We start from the raw sequence: 20,649 nt of genomic DNA, 5'->3' as shown, positions 1-20,649 counted from the left end.
AAGACATCTACAAAGAACGGTTGGACATACCAGAGTTACTAGTCGGAGTCAATAACACCTGGAAAGTGCCACACACCGCGCGCTGTACAGTCAAGGGAAATCAATACTTGTGCCGCTGTAACGTTTTTGAAATCGAGACGACAATCTGCGGCCTGGAATCAAGTAAGCCGAACCCCTTGTTTATGGACACGAATAAATTGAACAACATTCACAGTGCAGCGGTAGGAGGAACCGGATATAATGCAAAGCTAAATACTTCATCGAGCTATGTAGCCAAAGACATTGCATGTCCAGTACAGTTAACAAAATGGAGAACTCCAGTGGTGAAGGTCACGTACAACATGAATGGACTGTATTGCATAGTTACTAATTATGGGGAGTTCCTGTATGGAGAAAAGGTGTGTCCAGTGCCAAACCCAAATTTCTGTTTCACTCCACATGAGTACACTACCATTGGTCAGACTGTTATCACCCCAATTCCCAGTTATGAAGAGGACATAAATATAGATAGTGAACCAGATATCTCTAACCTTGGAGAATATATACCTGTGTTCAATATACATATAGATCCTTTAACCCTAAATTTACAGAAACTCTTAGATCGAAAAGACACACACATAGTTCAAATCAACAACATGGTTGAGAAGGCAGATATAACATTAAATGAACTGTTACATGATGGAGATTTTGAAATCACCATAACCAACACTTGGCTTGAGATTGGTTTAAAGGGCTTGTTGATCGCACAAACAATCTTGCTAATCATTTTAATGTCAATGATGGTATGGCTTAAGCGTCTTATGAGACAAGAACGGATTAAGTTAGAAAAATTGACAGACGCTAGATATAAACCATTACTATCTTAATATGTGTGGCCATCTCCAATAACTCTCATGGCCACAAGGGGGCGACTGTTACCATATGGGGAATTGTTTCATAAAGGAATGAAGTAGATAGTTATAGTAAGGGTAATTGTTTAAATAAAAATGAAACGTGCTGGTTTAATAAATAAATACAATTGAGTAGGTGATAGTTTAATGAATAGATAATGTATTGTATTGTATAGGATAGGATATGTATCCGTATATATATATGTGTGTGTGAGTGTGTATATGTATATATATATATATATATATATATATATCTTTATGTGTTTGGCGAGTGCAGAGTATCCCTGTTTTCTTATATATGTATATATATATATATATATATATATATATATATATATATATATATATATATACATATATATATATGTGTACAATTGTAAGAAATAGATAGGTTAAGATATAGTTTTGTGCACATAGTGAATTAAAGGCTGAGAGAGACTGAGTCATTGTAAATTAACTATTGAGATTGACCATTAACCCAGTTTATACAATTAGAAGGTGTGGGAATAAAACAATGGCAGGTTTATCAATTAGCCAAAGGGCTATTTACATATCAAAGGACCATCAGTGAAGAAAAGACATCCTTCGTTTACGGCCTCTTCACTTAAGCCGGAGATTAAATAACTTCAGACAATATGTAGGCCAAATTATGTTGAACCAATACAGACATCTTATGTTTATCCCTGTTTGTTCACTTCATGTGAAATCCTTAGGACAATAATTATTATACTGAAACTTATTCACATCAAAGACTTGGCTTGTCACCTTGGGGAACAAAAGGACCTCAATTGGTTTTATGACACTTGAAAAGCAGTCATGTATTGTGTAAGTTTTACATAGATTGCAATCATGCAATGCCAGGTTTGGAGTGGGGGTTCTAGGGATATATAAATATGAGCGTTCAGTAGTAGAGAGTAAGAAGAAAAAGAAGTTGAACAAGAGAGAAGACTCCTATTTTAAGAAAACAACTCACAGGTAGTATACTTTTGATTATCTTGCAAGAATACAATATGCATATGAATTGTTAATGTTTGTAAAAGTATGTCATGTTTTTATGTTTGTTTACTGTATAGTTAGATAAGTGTTACAACTCTGCCTGTTATTTGTACCTAGCAGCAGTACCTTATTCCACCAGAGGTGCTGCTGTTCTGTCCTAGACTCTTCTGCATGCCGGAAGGAGTTAATCTCCTTACCTGAGACCTAATTGGAACTGCACCTGTGGCACTGCTCTAAGTACCTGCCTCAAGCTGTGCTCTGAGCAGTTCATCCTTGTATACCTGGCTGCTGCTTGTGTTCCCGTTTGTTCCTGCTCAGTTCCCCTTCTCTACCTTTGGATTGATCTTGCTGTGTATGACCTTGGACCGTGTACTGGACTCTGCTGTATTGCCTATGACCTCGATAACTGCCTGTTTCCTGGATTTGTTGTTTGCCGCCAGCCCTGACCTTTTTGCCTGGACTTCACCACCGCTGTATGCTATTTCACAATATCCCTGGACTCTATCTACTTTCCTGGACAGCCTTGTGCCTTCTGGACTGGGGTAAAAACTTATATACCTGTTTATGAAAACCTGCATGTTCCTGGAACCATTAATTTCTGTGTACCTTCCTGCCATACCTGTTCATTATACTTGTTTATGAAAACCTGCATGTTCCTGGAACCATTCATTTCTGTGTACCTTCCTGCCATACCTGTGCATTATATCTGTTTATGAAAACCTGCATGTTCCTGGAACTGAATCCCTGTTTATATATTTTGCTGGAATAAAGACATTTGTATTATCCTTCCGTGGCTGCTTGCTGAGGTTACTAGGAATCATAACAATAAGGAAGCGTATATAATTAGAAATCTTATCCCATGGTGTATTGTTATCTTATAACTTGTATCATTTGAATATTAAATGATTGTTGAAATAGAGCTAAGTTTTCACGTCGAACTTATTTATTTGGAATCACTAATATATCAAAACTGCATGTAAATATATGTTTATGTCAGCTTGACAAGGTTGGACTTTTCGCATAGTCAGATGAGCCAAGTTAATATATCTGTGTTTATAGTATATTTATTATCGCATAGATGTATTTCTTGGACTGTAGCAATATAGACATTCCCTGTTAGAAATACATGAGCCAGTCATATGCACATACGTGATAAATGTGATTATAATATATGTGATTGGACTAGAAGTAGTTTCGCCATTTTTATGAGCCAACCAATTGCAAGTCTGATATGATATATTTGCAGATATCTATATGATACATGTAAGATATATATATATATATATATATATATATATATATAATGTGTATATATATATTTGAATACTTATATGTAAAATTTAATAATAAGAGAAAAAGATATATATTGATTCCAGTCTCATTTATAAAGTGGTCGTGGAAAGAGTAGGTAGCGAGGCTTGAAGAGAGTCCAGATGGGAGACCACTCCCTGAATACATCACAGCGATTGTGCCTGATTGGATTCTTGCCGTTCCACTCTTTGACCCAGGTGCAGTAATAAATCGTGGGCCGAAGGTTCGTCCGGTCCACTCATGGCCAGAGTATTCTGTCACACTTTTACACAGAGAATATCACGGACTGGTATTAGCGCTACTAACCTGAGAGGCGCGGAGTCTAACACACCACCGGTGTTCACCAGGGACCCCCGCAAGGAGGTTTGGGCTTTGCTGCGTGCGATGTGCAGGTCGCGGTTCTCCCAGGAAGTCACCAGTGCAGCGAATAGAGGGTAGTCAGACAGGCCGAGTCGAAACCAAGGAAGCGAGGTACCACGGAAAGTAGGCAAGAGTAGTCAGGGACGGTCCAAAGGTCAATACCAGTGCGGGCAGCGAAGTACAAGGGAAATCCGGAAGAGAGGTCAAACAAGCCAAGGAGTCTTTACACAGGAGGTCAGGAACAGGAATGCAACTAAATGCTGGAGCAGGGGAGAACCAATACTCTGGCACTAGACATGTGTCAGAGGCTGCCTTATATACCATAATGTGCCTCCTGATTGGGTTAGGGAGATTTAGGTGGTTTAGACATGCTGGCTACAGACAGGTGAGTAGAGATATAGTTCTGCTGCTAGGCAACAGGACGTGGATTACGGAGAGAAGGTGTCCGTCTACGGTGCCTGTGGAGAGCCCGGAGACGGCACCTGACACATGCATCGCCATTCATTTTAATTTGAAGCCTCAAACCATGGCCTTATCTGTGTGGAGTTTGTATGTTCTCCCCGTGTTTGCGTGGGTTTCCTCCGGGTGCTCTGGTTTCCTCCCACAATCCAAAAACATACCAGTAGGTTTATTGGCTGCTTTCAAATTGACCCTAGTCTCTGTCTGTCTGTATGTGTGTGTATATGTTAGGGAATTTAGACTGTAAGCTCCAATGGGGCAGGGACTGATGTGAATGAGTTCTCTGTACAGCGCTGCGGAATCAGTGGCACTATATAAATAAATGGTTGTGATGATGATGATGATAAAGGTCTTCGACATTTTTGGGTAAGAATATCCCGAGGTATTCAATATATGTATTAGCCTTCAGGGCTCTTATAAGGTTGCTTATAAGAGCCCAGAGCCGTTGCCACTGACTTATCTATGTTGACCGTATATCCAGACACAGACCCAAATTGATTTATCCTACCCAAAAGATGTCGGAAACAATATTGAGAATTGGCGCTGTTAATTTAATAGAAGACAATTTGTATGCCTTGAAATGTTTCCCACTGCTAAAGAGAACGGATAAGAGGGTCAATAGCCAGGCTAAAAAGTAATGGCGATGAAGGACATCCTTGTCTGGTTCCCCTAGACATACAGTATATATTGGATCTCATCATTTGTTATTAATCATAAACTCTGTACAAGGATTATCATAAAGATATTGTATAAATCGTGAAAAGAGGGCCAAATGCACGTATTTCAAAAATCCAATGCAGAAACACCCACGAGATTTTGTCAAAGGCCTTTTCTGCATCTAAACTTAGTGTAATATTTTGAGTCCTGATTTAAAAGCGTAATCGGCACATGTTCTGGATCTCTATCTGGCTTAGGTAATAAGATAGTATATGCTTCATTAAATCAGGCATTGAAATTTGATATTTATGAATTCTCTGAAAAAGGTCAGTGAGAACAGGCATTATATCCATTTTCAGAATTTTATAGTAATCTACTAAGTCCATCGGGGCCAGGAGTTTTATTAGGATGAATATCAGCAGTATCAAGCTGTACCTCCGTATCTTTAATGTCAGCATTTAATATATCTCTGAGAGGTAGTCAAACTAGGAAGTTGCGCATCTATAAGAAATTTTGGAAGCACCTCTTCGTCAAAAGATGATGCCGTATATAGGTCCGTATAATATTGGTGAAATTGTGTAGCAATATCATGTGCAGATATATAGCACTACCCTGTGGATCAATTTACAATAGACATGATAAGTGATCTTGGGTTTTGCTGTCTGGCCATATGAGCCAGAAGTTTTCCTGCTTTGTTACCCCAGTGATAACATTTGTTGGTATCATATGATATTTTGCTATTTACATGATTCAACAAAAAGGTCTCAAGCAAGGATTTACTTTTTTTTTTTTTCAGAATGATTTAGATTATTCTTAAATAGATTATAACATGTGCTCATTGATGAGTTTAAAGCCTTATAACAGTCCCTATATTCCTTATTTTTTTCCCGCTGAATATGCTATTATATAACTCCTCATGACTGCCTTGGAAGCCTGCCAAAAAAGTACAAGGTCTCCCTTATGTTGTAAATTAGCATTAGCATATTGCCATTTACTTTTCAAAAATAATTGAAAATTTTTATTTTGTGCTAAATATGACAGAAAACGCTAAAGGCTTTGTGAGAGTATGTTCACATTAGCAATGTCTATCTATAACAGGAGCATGATCAGAAATAAGAATATTTTCTAAATTAGTGTATAAAATATGTGACAGAAGTTATGTGAATCAAAATATAATCAATACGCGAAAGCATGTTGTGCACTTTAGAGTGATATGTAGACCAAATAGTCGGATTCAGTAATCTCCAAGGATCCACCAAATTGTGTTGATATATCAATATATGAATGCCCTCATTACGTGCATATGATTTTAAAATAGGTATAATGTTCTGGTCATCTATAACTTTGAAATCTTCACCTACAATCAAATTATGAGTAGTGCGTTGCATCAAGAGTTGAAAAATCTTTAAATAAAATTCACGATTAGCGATATTTGGTGCATAAATATTAAAAATAGTAAAGTTTTCACTATTAATGCTTATATCCACTAACGAATATCTCCCCTCAACATCCTGATTAACTTCGCCTTTAGTGTATTGTATCTGCTTTCCAAAGGGGATGGTCACTCCCTGTTTTTTACTCAGTATACATTCATGAATCCTGTTACCATTAAGAGAAAAACTTTGAGAGGCTCTCCGATGTGTCTCCTGTAGAAGAACCACATCTGGATAAAAACATTTTAAATGTGTAAGCATTCTTCATCTCATAGATGGAAAGTTGAGTCCCGCCACATTCGAGGAAAGAATCCTGATGTGAGCAGATGTTGTCACCAGTGAAGATGTTTTGAGACCGATTAGAAGTTATCATCCCATGACCATTGTAAAGATTAATAACACTCTTAAATATCTACCATGTACGAAACAGGTAACTTGCCCCAGCCCTGTGAGCCATATTACAAGAGAGCTACATCAGAGCTTGATTTCTAAAGCTAAAGACAGCATTTTACCACCCAACAAATAGCAGATAAATTAACAAAATAACGTGTGTATAATTCACATGTAACATTGAATTCTACCCTTTTCAACATTTTTTTCTCCGGATGTGAGTGAAGGCTATTACTAGTGCCAAAAACAATAAAAAAATCATACTTAAATATCTTTAATATAAGGGTGATTAATGAGGTATAGACCCTAACATGCTTGCAATGTTAGGGTGTTTTCGCGACATCCTGTGTATGCCGCAAGGATGTCTTTTTTATCGCAAGTTGAGGAATTCACTATAACATTCCTAGAATGATTTATATTATTTTGAGAAGTGTTTTCTGGACCTAATTGATGAGCACGTTATATTTGTACCTTACCCTTACTGATACGGACATTCAAAGCATGAATGAGATCCACACTAAGATAGTCAAGCAATTCTAAACCTTTCACATCTTTCTAAACACCTATAAAGCGCAAATTATTCCGTCTATGACGGTTTTCTAAATCATCTACTTTTTCAGTCAATGAGAGAATAGAACTATGTTGCAGTTCTATTGTATTTTGCTTAGATAATATCATCATCATCATCATTTATTTATATAGCGCCAGCAAATTCCGTAGCGCTTTACAATTGGGAACTAACATTAATAAGACAATACTGGGTAATACATACAGACAGAGAGGTAAGAGAACCCTACTCGAAAGCTTACAATCTATAGGACAATGGGAGTTAGAAACACAAGGGCATGTGCTACATCATATTGCACAATGGACCATCCAGACTGCAAAGGTAAATGTACTGAGTGGGCTGTGTGTGTTGCAATGTTGGTCAGAAGGTTGTTGTCTTGCGTTAGCAGTGTAGTGGACGGTAAAAGGGTAATCTAGGGAAATTAAGATGATGGTTGAGGAATATCATAACCTTTTCTGAAGAGGTGGGTTTTCAGTGAACGCTTGAAGGTTTGAAGACTAGAGGAAAGTCTTACTGTGCGTGGGAGGGAATTCCACAAAGTAGGTGCAGCCCGGAAAAATCCTGTAACCGAGAATGGGAGGATGTGATGAGAGTGGAGGAGAGACGTAGATCTTGTGCAGAATGGAGGTGTCGAGGAGGGAGATATTTCGAGACAAGTGAGGAAATGTATGTCGGTGCAATTTTGTTGATGGCCTTGTATGTTAGAAGAATTTTATATTGGATTCGTTGAAATACAGGCAGCCAATGTAGAGACTGACAAAGTGGCTCAGCAGAGGAATAACGGTTTGTAAGGAAAATTAGTCTAGCCGCTGCGTGCAAAATAGATTGTAGGGGTTCAAGTCTGACTTTGGGAAGGCCAGTAAGGAGGGAATTGCAATAGTCGATGCGGGAGATGATGAGTGCATGAATTAATGTTTTTGCGGTGTCTTGTGTGAGATATGTGCGTATTCTGGAAATGTTCTTTAGGTGTATGTAACATGATTTAGATATAGAGTTGATGTGGGGAATAAACGACAGTTGTGAATCAAGGATTACACCTAGGCAACGAGCTTGCGGGGTGGGATTTATGGTCATGTTATCGACAGAAATAGAAATGTCAGGCAGGAAGTTTCTGTTTTTGGGTGGGAATATTATTAATTCAGTTTTTGAAAGATTGAGTTTGAGTTGACGAGAAGACATCCAAGATGAAATGGCAGAAAGACAGTCAGTAACGCGAGACAACACAGATGGTAAAAGATCAGGAGAGGATAGATAAATTTGTGTATCATCCGCATAGAGATGATACTGAAATCCAAAGGAGCTTATTAGTTTTCCAAGAGAAGTGGTGTAGATAGAGAATAGCAGAGGACCTAGGACTGAGCCTTGTGGTACTCCAACTGATAAAGGAAGCGGAGCAGAGGTGGATCCAGAGAAATTAACACTGAAAGAGTGATTTGATAGGTAGGATGAGAACCAGGATAGGACAGTGCCTTCAAGACCTAGGGATTGTAGTGTTTGTATGAGGAGAGAGTGGTCAACAATGTCAAATGCAGCAGAGAGATCCAGGAGAATTAGAAAAGAGTATTGGTTGTTTTTTTTTTGCTGTGATCAAATCATTGACAACTTTGGTCAGCGCAGTCTCTGTGGAGTGTTGAGAGCGAAAGCCTGACTGAAGAGGATCCAATAGGTTGTTTGCTGTAAGAAAGTGTGTGAGGCGTGTGTAGGCAATTCTCTCGAGAAGCTTGGAGGGGCATGGGAGCTGGGAGATGGTGCGGTAATTTATGAGAGTTAGGGTCAGAATTCTGTTTTTTTAAATGGGAATAATCACTGCATGCTTGAATAGTGATGGAAAAATACCAGTAGAAAGAGAGAGATTACAGATTTTAGTTAGAGGGGGAATGAGCACAGGAGACAGGGACATAATATTTTATCTTCTGTATCACTAACCCTCTTTTCTACCTCGGAAATACGTTTCGTATTATCTACCAAATGTTCGACCAAAGTTTTGACAGATATTTGAATAGAGTCAGGATTCGAATCTAATAAAGGCATTATAATGCGTGATACTTCCCTAGCCATCTCGCCCGCAGAGGTAAAAAAGGGAGGGCCAGATTGTGTAAGGTTAGATATATCTCCAAATAAAGGTGCGTTATGGCTAGGAGAAGGGAGCGTGTTAAGCTGAGATAGCGGTTTATGAGATTGTTTAGACTTACTAATTTTACTAGATGAAGGCATGTTTAGGGATTTTGCCATACCTTATATAAAAATGGCTAGAGTTATTTAACCAAGTTAGAGATATTATACATCACATTAAAAATAAATATTATATATATATATATATAATTTTTTATTTTTTTTTCTTCAAGGAATATCATTAACACCCTTTGGGCTAGATTTACTAAGCTGCGGGTTTGAAAAAGTGGAGATGTTGCCTATAGCAACCAATCAGATTCTAGCTGTCATTTTGTAGAATGTACTAAATAATTGAAAGCTAGAATCTGATTGGTTGCTATAGGCAACATCCCCACTTTTTCAAACCCGCAGCTTAGTAAATCTAGCCCTTTGTGTTTAAATAGGGATAAATTCAACTTTTTAAAAATAGTAAATATTAGTAAAAAAAAAACACGCCAAAAAATGTTATGACACAGACTAAGGGGTAAATGTATTAACCTCCAGTTTCTTCAACTCCCGCGAGTTCGGCGTCTTCGGCGCTTAAATCTAAAGCGGCGCTGCTTTGTAAAGGGAAGGCTTTACATTTAAGCGCTGAAGACGCCAATACGCGCGGGAGTTGAAGAAACCGGAGGTTAATACATTTAGCCCTAGGTGTCTTCAATAATCAATTAACAAAGATATCTGAAGTTGCCATAGCCTGTATGTACTATAACATATTCAATTATCCCACATAAGTACAATGAGGTGCTTGTTTTCAGATTTAACAGGCTGAAATAGGGCTGTTCTCTATACCCTTTAAGCAATAAATGTACAACAATATTATAAAAAAAAAAAAGAAAAACACAAAATATATAGTAATGACTTTAGATGAATAAATATATAGATGACTTTTTAATGTTGTATTTAAACTAATGTGTGGTTGTCACCCACCCCAAAGCCAAATCCAAAGTGCTATGTCATTTTTTTTAATAATGTTTTTAAGATGAGAAACTTTAACATGATGGAAAAATATAAATATTTTAAAAATATTTAGATTTTTTTTTGTGAGGTTTGAACAAGGTATTATGTAAGCTATGTAAACCATAAAATGTCTAAATGTGAAGAGTGTAATAAAACCGTAAATAATGTAATGATTTTATTTGACACGAACACGTCTAAATTTGGATATAAGTGTAGATTCCAGCTAATACCACTTTCATACTGCCGCCCCGGCAATATCCCGGGTTGTTAACCCGGGATATTGCCGGGGCACAGGGCAGTATAGATAAGAAGATTCCCGGGTCGGGTGGGTTCATACTGCACCTGCCCAACCCGGGTTTTAGAAAAAAAAAAAAGTGTAAAAAAATGTTTTAATTAAAAAAAATACATAACAAATGTTTACTTAACTTATTTTCAGCCAGCGGTGTCTCCGGTGCGTTGCCGGCTGTCAGGGGGACCTCTGGGTACTAAAAGGACGTCATTTCTAGTCCATTAGAAATGACGTCATTTTAGTACCCAGAGGTCCCCCTGACAGCCGGCAACGCACCGGAGACACCACTGGCTGAAAATAAGTTAAGTAAACATTTGTTATGTATTTTTTATTAATTAAAATCATTTTTTTTTACTTTGCCATTTTTTTTTTTACAGTATGAATGGTGAGACCCGGGAATTACCTGGGTTTTTCAGCGTGCCTCTGCAAAAACCCGGGTTTTTGGTGCAGTATGAATGGGGTATAAACAAGTTTAATTTAATATTCTGAAAATTTCTCCTTATTACTCTAATATAATCTTGGATCTTAAAATGATAAGCAATATGGGCAAAATGGTAATGCTAATGAACATAGAAAAGATTCACAAAAAGTATGGGCCAGAGAAGTAGGTAATGGCCGTTGAGGTTGCTGCCCAACAAATGTAAACCCCGATAAGGGCTAATAAATGTACCATATTATCCAAGCAGAAAAGCATGTTTGTTTTTGTATCCATGGTACTATAAGTCTTGGAGGACTGAATTTTGGCCAAGAAAAATGACAATATCTAGGTGTTTGCATAAACTGAACTTTATATTATGATGTTTTCACTTTTGAAATGGGTTTCTTGTTCCAAAGGTTGGTTTTTTTATTTTGTTTTTTTTTAAAATAGTGAAGGACCAAAAGTGTTTATTGCTTCCAAATTAGACAGTCACAGAACATTGTCAACAGTCAATACATAGACAATCAACAAATACATCATAATACTAAATCATTTTCCATAGAAACTGAAACAGTCCCTAATGGGGATGTGGAAAAACACAATCTTGTGATGAGTAAGGCTCAGCATATGGTCATAAATATGCTATTTTTATGTGCAGTTTTTTTGAGCTGAGATTGTGTGTGTTCAACTCAACATTAGACTCTTTGGGCTAGATTTACTAAGCTGCGGGTTTGACAAAGTGGGGATGTTGCCTATAGCAATCAATCAGATTCTAGCTGTCATTTTGTAGTAGGTACTAAATAAATGAAAGCTAGAATCTGATTGGTTGCTATAGGCAACATCCCCACTTTTTCAAACCCGCAGCTTAGTAAATCTAGCCCTTTGTGTTTTTTGTAGCATTGAATAAAACATTTATTTTTTTTGCATTTTGATTTAATTTTTACATTGGTTCACACACACACTTATTGTTTTGAAAAACGCATGTATCACATTTATGACATCATACAATGCTTCTCTGTTTTTTGTACAAGTGAAAATGGCCATGTACAATACTGCACAATAAGCAGTGTCCCTAAAACTGCATCCTCTCCGTTCCTTACTTTGTTACAATAATCTTGCACAATGAAATATCGCTTTTGCAGTATTCCAGAAATACAGGTGCACCAGTGTATACTATAGATATTTGTTGTCTGGGAAATAGGCATAAAGGGCAAGGGTGGGAATAGATGGGGCAGACAATATCAGTTTGTATGAGGTTTACAGGCAAAAAAATATATACCTAAACCAGCAAAGCAGTATTACAGAGTATAAACAGTATATACAAATGCTAATATAAACTCTTATACTTTCCCACTTTGATGATTGTAACTTTCTTCTCACTGGCTTTCTCAGCTCTTGATTCTAAACCCTTCTATTTTAAATAGGGCTGCACACATACTTTCACACCCTGATCATGTATATGTCACTCCAGGTGCATAGCCTCTAAAGCTCAATTGTGCAGATATTGTAGTTTATATGGTATGTTTACCCTCTATTTGTTTGTTTAAGAATTTTATTACTTTGTTTGTAGTGTGTGATTAGTGGGGGTTAACTCATGAAAGTGGTCACATGGCTATTTCAACCTATTTAAACAGCAGTATTAGGCTGTTAGCTAGTGAGAATTCTTCTAAGTGAAATTATTACAAGTGTATTGACTAGTATAGTTAGAGATATACAAGAGGAGAACAGGAGGGAAACCTTTTACCTGCAAACACTGCTACATGAGGACAACATTCAACAAACTGCCCTGAGCTCTGATTTCCTTCACCACCTGGATTGTTAACTGCCTGGACTCTCCCTGCTGAACTGTTTCTCACACTTATTCAGGCTTGCTGCAGTATTATCACTTGATGATTCCTCTTGTGCTGCTTGGATTCACACTTTTAAACCACACTGTTACTCCACTTAGCTTGAACTTTGAACTGGCTCCCTCTTGTCCTGTGGATTTGTATCACCAGCTTAGTGCACCTTGTATTATGCCTTGTTTTATACTATTGCCTTCCAATCAGGCCTGTTGTTCCTGTTTCACCTAACTGTTTTTTCTAAACCCACCCATCTGCTATCTCTGCTGTCCTTTCTGCTTCTTATTCCCTGACTCATACTTTACATCTCTTCTTCCTCTTTTCTCTCCTTCTACCTTTGCATTCTTTTTATTCACCTCTTGTGCTCTCACTATTTCCTCACTACACTTGTAAGCCCTTACCATTCTTGCTTTCTGAATTCTTTCAACCGTAAATTCCACACCTTCTATAGCTTTATCATGATTTACTCCTCTCTCACTTCTGTCCTCTCCCTCTATCCCCCTGCTTCCCATGTTCAACCTTTCCATATTGTTCCTCCTCCTCACTCCCCCTTCTCACTTCCCATCCCCCTCCCTATTTCACTCCTCATCTCTTCTGTGCCTCTGGGCCCCTGATCTAACATGTTGCCCCCTCTTACATCTTTTCCTCTCTCCTCCCTTTCCCCACTCACACCCTTTCCCTCTTGTCCCCTTCGCTGCTCTTCTCTCAGTGTCAATCTACTCCTACCTACCTCCTCCCTCTCTTTCCCCCGAGCTAATCTTATCCCTCACATCACTCCTACCTTCTGCCTCTCCCATTCATAAACCCCATTATCTGCCCCATCTCCACTCCTCCCCTGCCCTTCATCTCCTGTCTGCTGACAAATCCCCTCTTATTTCTGCGTCTCGTCCAATTCCAACCCTCTCTTCCTGTCATTCCCCTCACTCCATATCTTACTCACCCTTGCAGACAAGCAACCCCAACAATCTCATCCACATCTCTCCTCTTCCCTCTCTTCCACTATCCTGTGGTCTCTGGAATGCCAGATCAATCTGCAACAAATTAACCTCTATCCATGATCTCTTTATCTCTAGATCACTGGTCAGGGAACAGGGGTAAATTACCCCAAGTGGGGTAAAAATGAAATTCCTGGGGGTAATGCTGCCTATTCACATGCTATCAGTTGGATTGTAGACCCCTTTAAAGTGAAATTGCTGTTGTACCAGAAGAGCCTCAAGGGTTGGCAGAGGCACTTCTTGAGCTTCGATGCAATAATGAAGCACATATTACATTTGAAAACAAAGCAGATCTGTCATATTTTTGGATGTCAACAGCTGCAAAGGCATCAAAACTGCACATGAGGAGGCAGCCAAAAAGTTTCTGCCTTTTGCAACAATCTACCTTTGTGAACAAGGATTTTCCACTCTAACGAACATAAAAACAAAGCAGAGATAATTGATTGGACGCTGAAGACTGTATCCAAATTGTTCTGACTTCAAAATGCCCCAATATTGATGCTCTCGTATCAAAAATGATGCAACATCATTTCTCCAAAACCTGAAGTTTTGAAATTGAAGCTTTCAAAGAAACTTTGAATAGATTCAATAAAATTTTGAATTCCAATAATTAATAATATATGATTTCCTTCCTTTCAAATCAAGAGGGTGACGTCGGCGTATCTAAATATATTTTGGGGTAAAAGGTAAAAATGTTCCCTGACCTCTGTTCTAGATCCTTCAACCTGCTTGCCATCACTGAAACCTGGCTATCCCCCGAGGACACTACCTCTCCTGTTGCTCTCTCTTTCGGGGGCTTGTCCTTCTCCCACCCACCCAGACCTGGGGAACGGCAAGGTGGTGGCGTCGGCATACTTTGCTCCTCCTGCTGCTCTTTTCGGGTTCTTCCCCCTGAACCCTCCCTCTCTTTTTCCTCCTTTGAGGTACACTCTATCCGCCTATTCCACCCAGTCCACCTTCGTGTTGCTGTTATCTACCGTCCTCCTGGTCCTGTCTCCCAATTTCTTGATCACTTTGTCACCTGGCTCCCTCACTTTCTCTCCTCTGACCTTCCCTCCCTGATCTTGGGGGATTTTAATATCCTTATTGACAATCCCTCAGACCCTGCTGCCTCCAAACTTCTCTCCCTCTCCTCCTCCCTTGGTCTCTCTCAATGGACCAACTCTCCCTCCCACCGCATTGGCCATTCCCTAGATCTGTTTTTTTCACACCTCGGTACTGTCTCTGACCTCATTAATTCACCTTTTCCTCTCTCGGACCACCATCTCCTCTCTTTTAGCATCTCTCCACCCCTCTGATCGTCCCCGGCCCCCAAGGTTACGCTCACCAGGTGTAATCTTGACACAGTTGATCCTACCACTTTCTCCTCCTCCCTGGGCTCGCTCCTCTCCCACATCACCACTCTTTCTTGCCCTGATAAATCTGTCTCCTTTTACAATCGCACTCTTACCGCTGCACTTGACTCTGTCGCCCCGGCTGTCGCCGTCAAGCTTCGTCGGTCCCCGCCACAACCGTGGCACACTAAACTTACCTGCTATCTTCAAAAATGCTCCTGCAGTGCAGAACAGCTTTGGAGAAAGTCACGCACTCATGCTGACTTCCTCCACTTCAAGTTCATGCTTGCATCTTATAGTTCGGCCCTTTCCCTCTCTAAACAATCTTTCTTCAAAGCTCTCATTTCTTCACAATCCTCTAACCCCCATCCGCTTTTTGCCACCTTCAACTCCCTCCTCTCCCCTCCCCCTCTCCCACTCCCCACCACGCTCTCTGCTGTCGACTTTGCTACCCACTTCACCTCCAAGATTGAGTCTATACGTCATGACATCTCCCAGCAATCCCTTCTTACACCACCCTCCCCCCCTCCATGCCCATTCTGTCCCCCTTCTTACCCTCCTCTGCTGCTGCTATCTCCTTTCTCCCCTCCCCTCTGCAGATGAAGTCCATACCCTTCTCTCTTCCTCTCCCCCTCCACTTGCACACAGGACCCAATCCCCTCCCACCTTCTCCGCTCCCTCTCTCCAGAAGCTTGCTCCCACCTTGCACACCTCCTCAACCTCTCCCTCTCCTCTGGAATCTTCCCCTCCTCTTTTAAACATGCTCTTGTCTCCCCCATACTCAAGAAACCGTTCCTTGATCCCGCCTCTCTCTCTAATTACCGCCCTATTTTGCTTCTTCCTTTTGCCTCCAAACTCCTTGAACGGGTTGTCTACAACCATCTCACCTCCTTTCTTTCCTCTCACTCACTACTTGACCCGCTCCAATCTGGTTTTCGCCCCCTCCACTCCACTGAAACTGCCCTCACTAAGGTCACTAATGACCTTCTCCTCACTAAATCCAATAGACACTACTCCCTTCTTATCCTTCTTGACCTCTCTGCTGCCTTCGATACCGTTGACCACGCACTCCTTTTGCAAACTCTCAAATCTTTAGGCCTATGTAACACTGTCCTCTCCTGGTTTTCCTCTTACCTCACCAACCGCTCCTTCTCAGGCTCTACTCTTGATTCTACATCACCCCCTCTTCCCCTACTCGTTGGCGTTCCTCAAGGCTCCGTTCTTGGCCCCCTGCTTTTCTCCCTCTACACCTCCTCCCTTGGTGTCCTCATCCGCTCCTTTGGCCTCCAGTACCACCTCTATGCTGATGATACCCAAATCTATCTTTCATCCCCTGACCTCTCCCCTTCCCTTCTGTCTCGTGTCTCCTCCTGTCTCTCGGCCATCTCATCTTGGATGTCCCAACGCTTCCTTAAACTCAATATTTCCAAGACCGAGCTTATAGTCTTCCCCCCTGCCAGGACTCTCCCACCTCCCCCCCTCTCTATTTCTGTTAATAACTCTACCCTCGTTTCTGTCCCCCAAGTCCGATGCCTTGGCGTCATCCTTGATTCCTCCCTCTCATTTAAGCCTCACATTCTGTCCCTCTCTAAATCCTGTTACTTCCATCTTTGGAATATATCTAAGATACGTCCCTTTCTCACCACGGAAGCCACGAAAACCCTTGTTCACTCGCTTATTATCTCTCGCCTTGACTACTGTAACCTTCTTCTCTCTGGCCTACCTGTTTCTCGCCTTGACCCTCTTAAGACTATCCTCAATGCTGCTGCCCGCCTCATTTTTCTCTCCCGCCGCTCTATCTCTGCGGTCTCCCTCCAACAGTCACTACATTGGCTCCCCATACCCTACATAATTAAATTTAAACTCCTCACCCTCACCTTTAAAGCTCTTAGTTAATCTTCCCCTCTCTACATCTCCAATCTCATCTCTACCTACACTCCTACCCGCTCCCTCCGCTCTGCCTCTGACAGCCGCCTCACTACTTCACTGATCACCTCCTCTCACTCTTGTCTTCAGGACTTTGCCCGGGCTGCTCCCCTGCTGTGGAACGATCTTCCACATTCCATCAGGTTAGCATCTACTCTCAAAGGCTTCAAGCGTGCCCTTAAGACTCATTTCTTTATTCAAGTCTATCAGTCCTCCTAACTTTCTTGTCCTGGCTCTCTCCCCTAGTTAGTACCCCTATTTATGTGTCTCCCCCTCCCTCTAGGTTGTCAGCTCTCATGAGCAGGGCCCTCTTTCCTTGTGTGCTCCTTCTACAGTTTCTTCACCCTCTGTACCTCTTGGCCTGCTTCGCAAGCCCTGTTTTCCCTGTTTTATTAATCTTCGGCCTTCTTCTTGCTGATTTCTACTATCCCTTTCTCTATCTGTCAGATATAATCTGATTTGCTTTACCCTGTCACCTGTGTTTGTATTTATTTGTGTATCATGTTGTGTCTTGGTTCTGTTTTCTGTATATGTAATGTACGGCGCTGCGGACCCTTTGTGGCGCCTTATAAGTCAAAGATAATAATAATAATAATAATAGCCAAAGCTGGCTGCCTCCTGCGATGCTTCCCCATGCAAACCATGGGGAAGATTATTTACCTAGGACATCAACGATACAAGTACCACTGCTGTCCTCTGATTGTTATGGCCATATCAAGTATTTTTTATTGTTAATATTTTTTCAAGTTTAAAATACTGTGTCGCATGACTTTTTGGCACACCCTTATGCCAGTTTATAGCCTAACATTCTTCGGTACTTTTAAAATTTAAAACAAAAGTATCCATGTTTTTCCCTTATGATTTTGCTTGATATATAAATTCAATTTTCATATAAAGTTTCTGTTTGTTTTCTTAATGTTCCTGACTACACTGTAAGATTATTGAGCAGGAAATTTTCACTTAACTTTCTTATATGTCTGCCAATGCACTTGTAGTTATCTATATAATATTTGGTATACTAAAATATTTGTAAAGCCCTGTATTCCCAGTGGTGTTATATAAATGAACATATACATACTTAAGTTACATTGTATAAATATAAATGCCTACCTTTTGTGCAAGGATTGATGTATGCAGGACTGGTAATAGGTAAGATGTAAAGATGTCGTCTTCTTGTGCAATAGACAATGAATCCTAAAATGGAATAAAGTACATTTGCTTAGCATTAGTAGCGTCATACAGAGGTAGTCATTCATAACAGCTGGAAAAGTTTGCATGCCATTGAGATGGCTGCCTCATATGCATTTTATTGCTTTTCCTTTCAGGATTTATTTTCCTTTTGACTAGAGAGCAAATGGTAAAGAGCCCACTTATTCTCTGTCTTGTTATTTCCTCTTTTGTTTGACGGACCCTAACCTGATGAATGAATAATAACTACATTTTTGTCAGTCTAAGGAATCCTAGGACCTGGACAGCTAAGGAATTTAATCATTTTATTTGCCGAAACATTCAGGATATCCCTTAGGAATAATTGCCAGACCCTGGGAGGGAACACATTGACTTTTTATGCGATTGATAAAGCTGTTTTATGTGAGTAGTTTTTAACAATGAATACTTTGTTCTTATAAGGGTAATGCACCATATTGCCTGCTGGAGAAATCAAACCAGGATTTGTAACTTATAGTTCTGCATGATTTGATATAAGCAATAAAGCACTAATAAAGCATAATAACTGCAAGCACACTTTGGTGTGGATTATTGGAACCACGAGTTTTGAATTATTTTGTAACACTATCAATTTGTATATTTATAAACGCACTGGAACACAAAAATCTTTTAAGGGCAAGCACAAGATATTATAAAGTGGCATTGGTGTGATCAGAGGATCGTTGGTTGTTATGAATACCTTACATTGGTGGTGGTTGAAACAGTGATATATGTAGAAAATATTAAACAAATTTTACCTATTCTCTTTTTTATTTTTCTCTTTTTTTAGGTGGATATATATATCTATGGAAAACAATACTGATTAAAAAATCTGAGTGAAAAAGAAAAAGTTCTACAAACTGAAAGAAGAATTATATGGAACATTGGGTCATATTATCCTTTGGAGATATGAATAGTAAAGGGTCTTATATGCTAGATCAGAATTTCTGTTTTTCAATGGTTTCATAAATGTGCTATATATATTATATTATATTATATTATATATATATATATATATATATATATATATATATATATATATATATAGGGACGTAAAGATATTGTCCCGTTTATTACGGAATACAGTGAAGATGAGAGGAAAATAAAATCTGTTTTAAATAAACATTGGAAGTTGATCCGTATGGATCCCATTTTGGGATCTGTGGTACCGTCAAAACCAGATATTGTTTTTAAGAAAACTAGAAATCTGAAATCCATGTTGGCACCTAGTTTACTAAAAGAGGTCAAGGTAAATAAGGGTACGTTTTTGAAGAACCTGGGAAGAGGTTTCTTTAAATGCAATAGCTGCAATATGTGTAGATTTACTTCTCCGCTGAATAAAGTGTTTTATGATTTATCACATCAGAAGGAATATAAAATCAATGAACGTATTAATTGCCTTACAACATCAGTAATTTACCAACTTGAATGCCCTTGCGGAAGGTTTATATAGGTAAGACTAAGAGAGCTCTTAAGTTTCGCCTTCAGGAGCAAGTGAGGGCGATAAAAAACAGATCAGATCTACACACAGTTTCCAGACATTTTATGTTTTGTCACAATACTGACCCTTGTTTATAGCTAGGTGCACTTTGTATTAGTCAGCTCTGCATGTGGTATCTTTTTTCATGTCGTTAGATTCACCTATGGTATTAGAGTGGTTGGCAGTTGTCCACCTTTCAATTATGGGGAGTGATTACACACTTTGGCAGCTTATAGCTGTGCATCTCTATTAGCTCATTGTCCAATTGTTTAGATAGGACTATATCTTGTATTAGATAAGTTTGCATGCTGGTTCTGCATGCTGCTGCTTCAATGAATGTGAAGTAGCTCAATTTGTATATTCATGTTGTCAATGTATTATGTGTACCTTTGTCTAGATCGCTACTTATGTATATTTGTTTGTGACTTGGGCAGTGGCCCCCCTTAGTCAAAAATCCACAGCATCAGATAGGGTAATGACAGGCATCTGTCATTTTGGTGGGCGTCACCTTAGCTTAAAGATGCGGTTTGCATGTTGCTATGGTGACTCGCGCATAGTTTCTGTTTCGAAAATATCCAGCTTTAAAATATTAAAATATTTAAATATATCCAGCTTTATCTCACCTTATATCAATGTTCTTAACATGTCAGTTTGTTTTTAGTATTTTATCTACTTGTAAATTTGTATTGTCCGTTTCCCGGAAGTGAGATACCGGAAGTGAGGTATCGGGAAATGCCGGGATTCCACCCACAATTTGGAGATGTTTCAATTGGATCTGAAGTTTGTACTTAACTACTTAAGTCGGATGTTTGCTATTTTAACCATTACCCCTTGAGAAAGTCTTTAAGTAGACGAAACGCGTTGGAACGTGGATTGCTGACTGTCTTTGGACTCGTGGTAGCGTGGACATTACTGGCCAGATTTTGCCCTGCTAGATTTACATCTTACACGTGGACAGGACAGATAAGCTGTTTTTTATTCGATT

At 39.4% G+C, this 20,649-nt stretch overlaps 1 protein-coding gene across 2 annotated transcripts in view; it reads right to left on the bottom strand.

Annotated features, from left to right (window-relative positions):
• LOC142136854 (uncharacterized) overlaps positions 1-20,649 on the bottom strand; it is a 358,937-nt gene that overhangs the window by 123,880 nt on the left and 214,408 nt on the right. For both annotated transcript variants that reach the window (XM_075194706.1, XM_075194707.1), the window contains exon 13: positions 18,089-18,172. In XM_075194706.1, coding sequence (XP_075050807.1) covers positions 18,089-18,172 — 84 coding nt within the window. The remainder of the gene's footprint in view (positions 1-18,088; positions 18,173-20,649) is intronic.

This window comes from Mixophyes fleayi, chromosome 1 (assembly GCF_038048845.1).
Source record: "Mixophyes fleayi isolate aMixFle1 chromosome 1, aMixFle1.hap1, whole genome shotgun sequence".
In the NCBI taxonomy this organism is placed as follows: domain Eukaryota; kingdom Metazoa; phylum Chordata; class Amphibia; order Anura; family Limnodynastidae; genus Mixophyes; species Mixophyes fleayi.
This window is presented reverse-complemented; position numbering and strand designations above follow the sequence as displayed.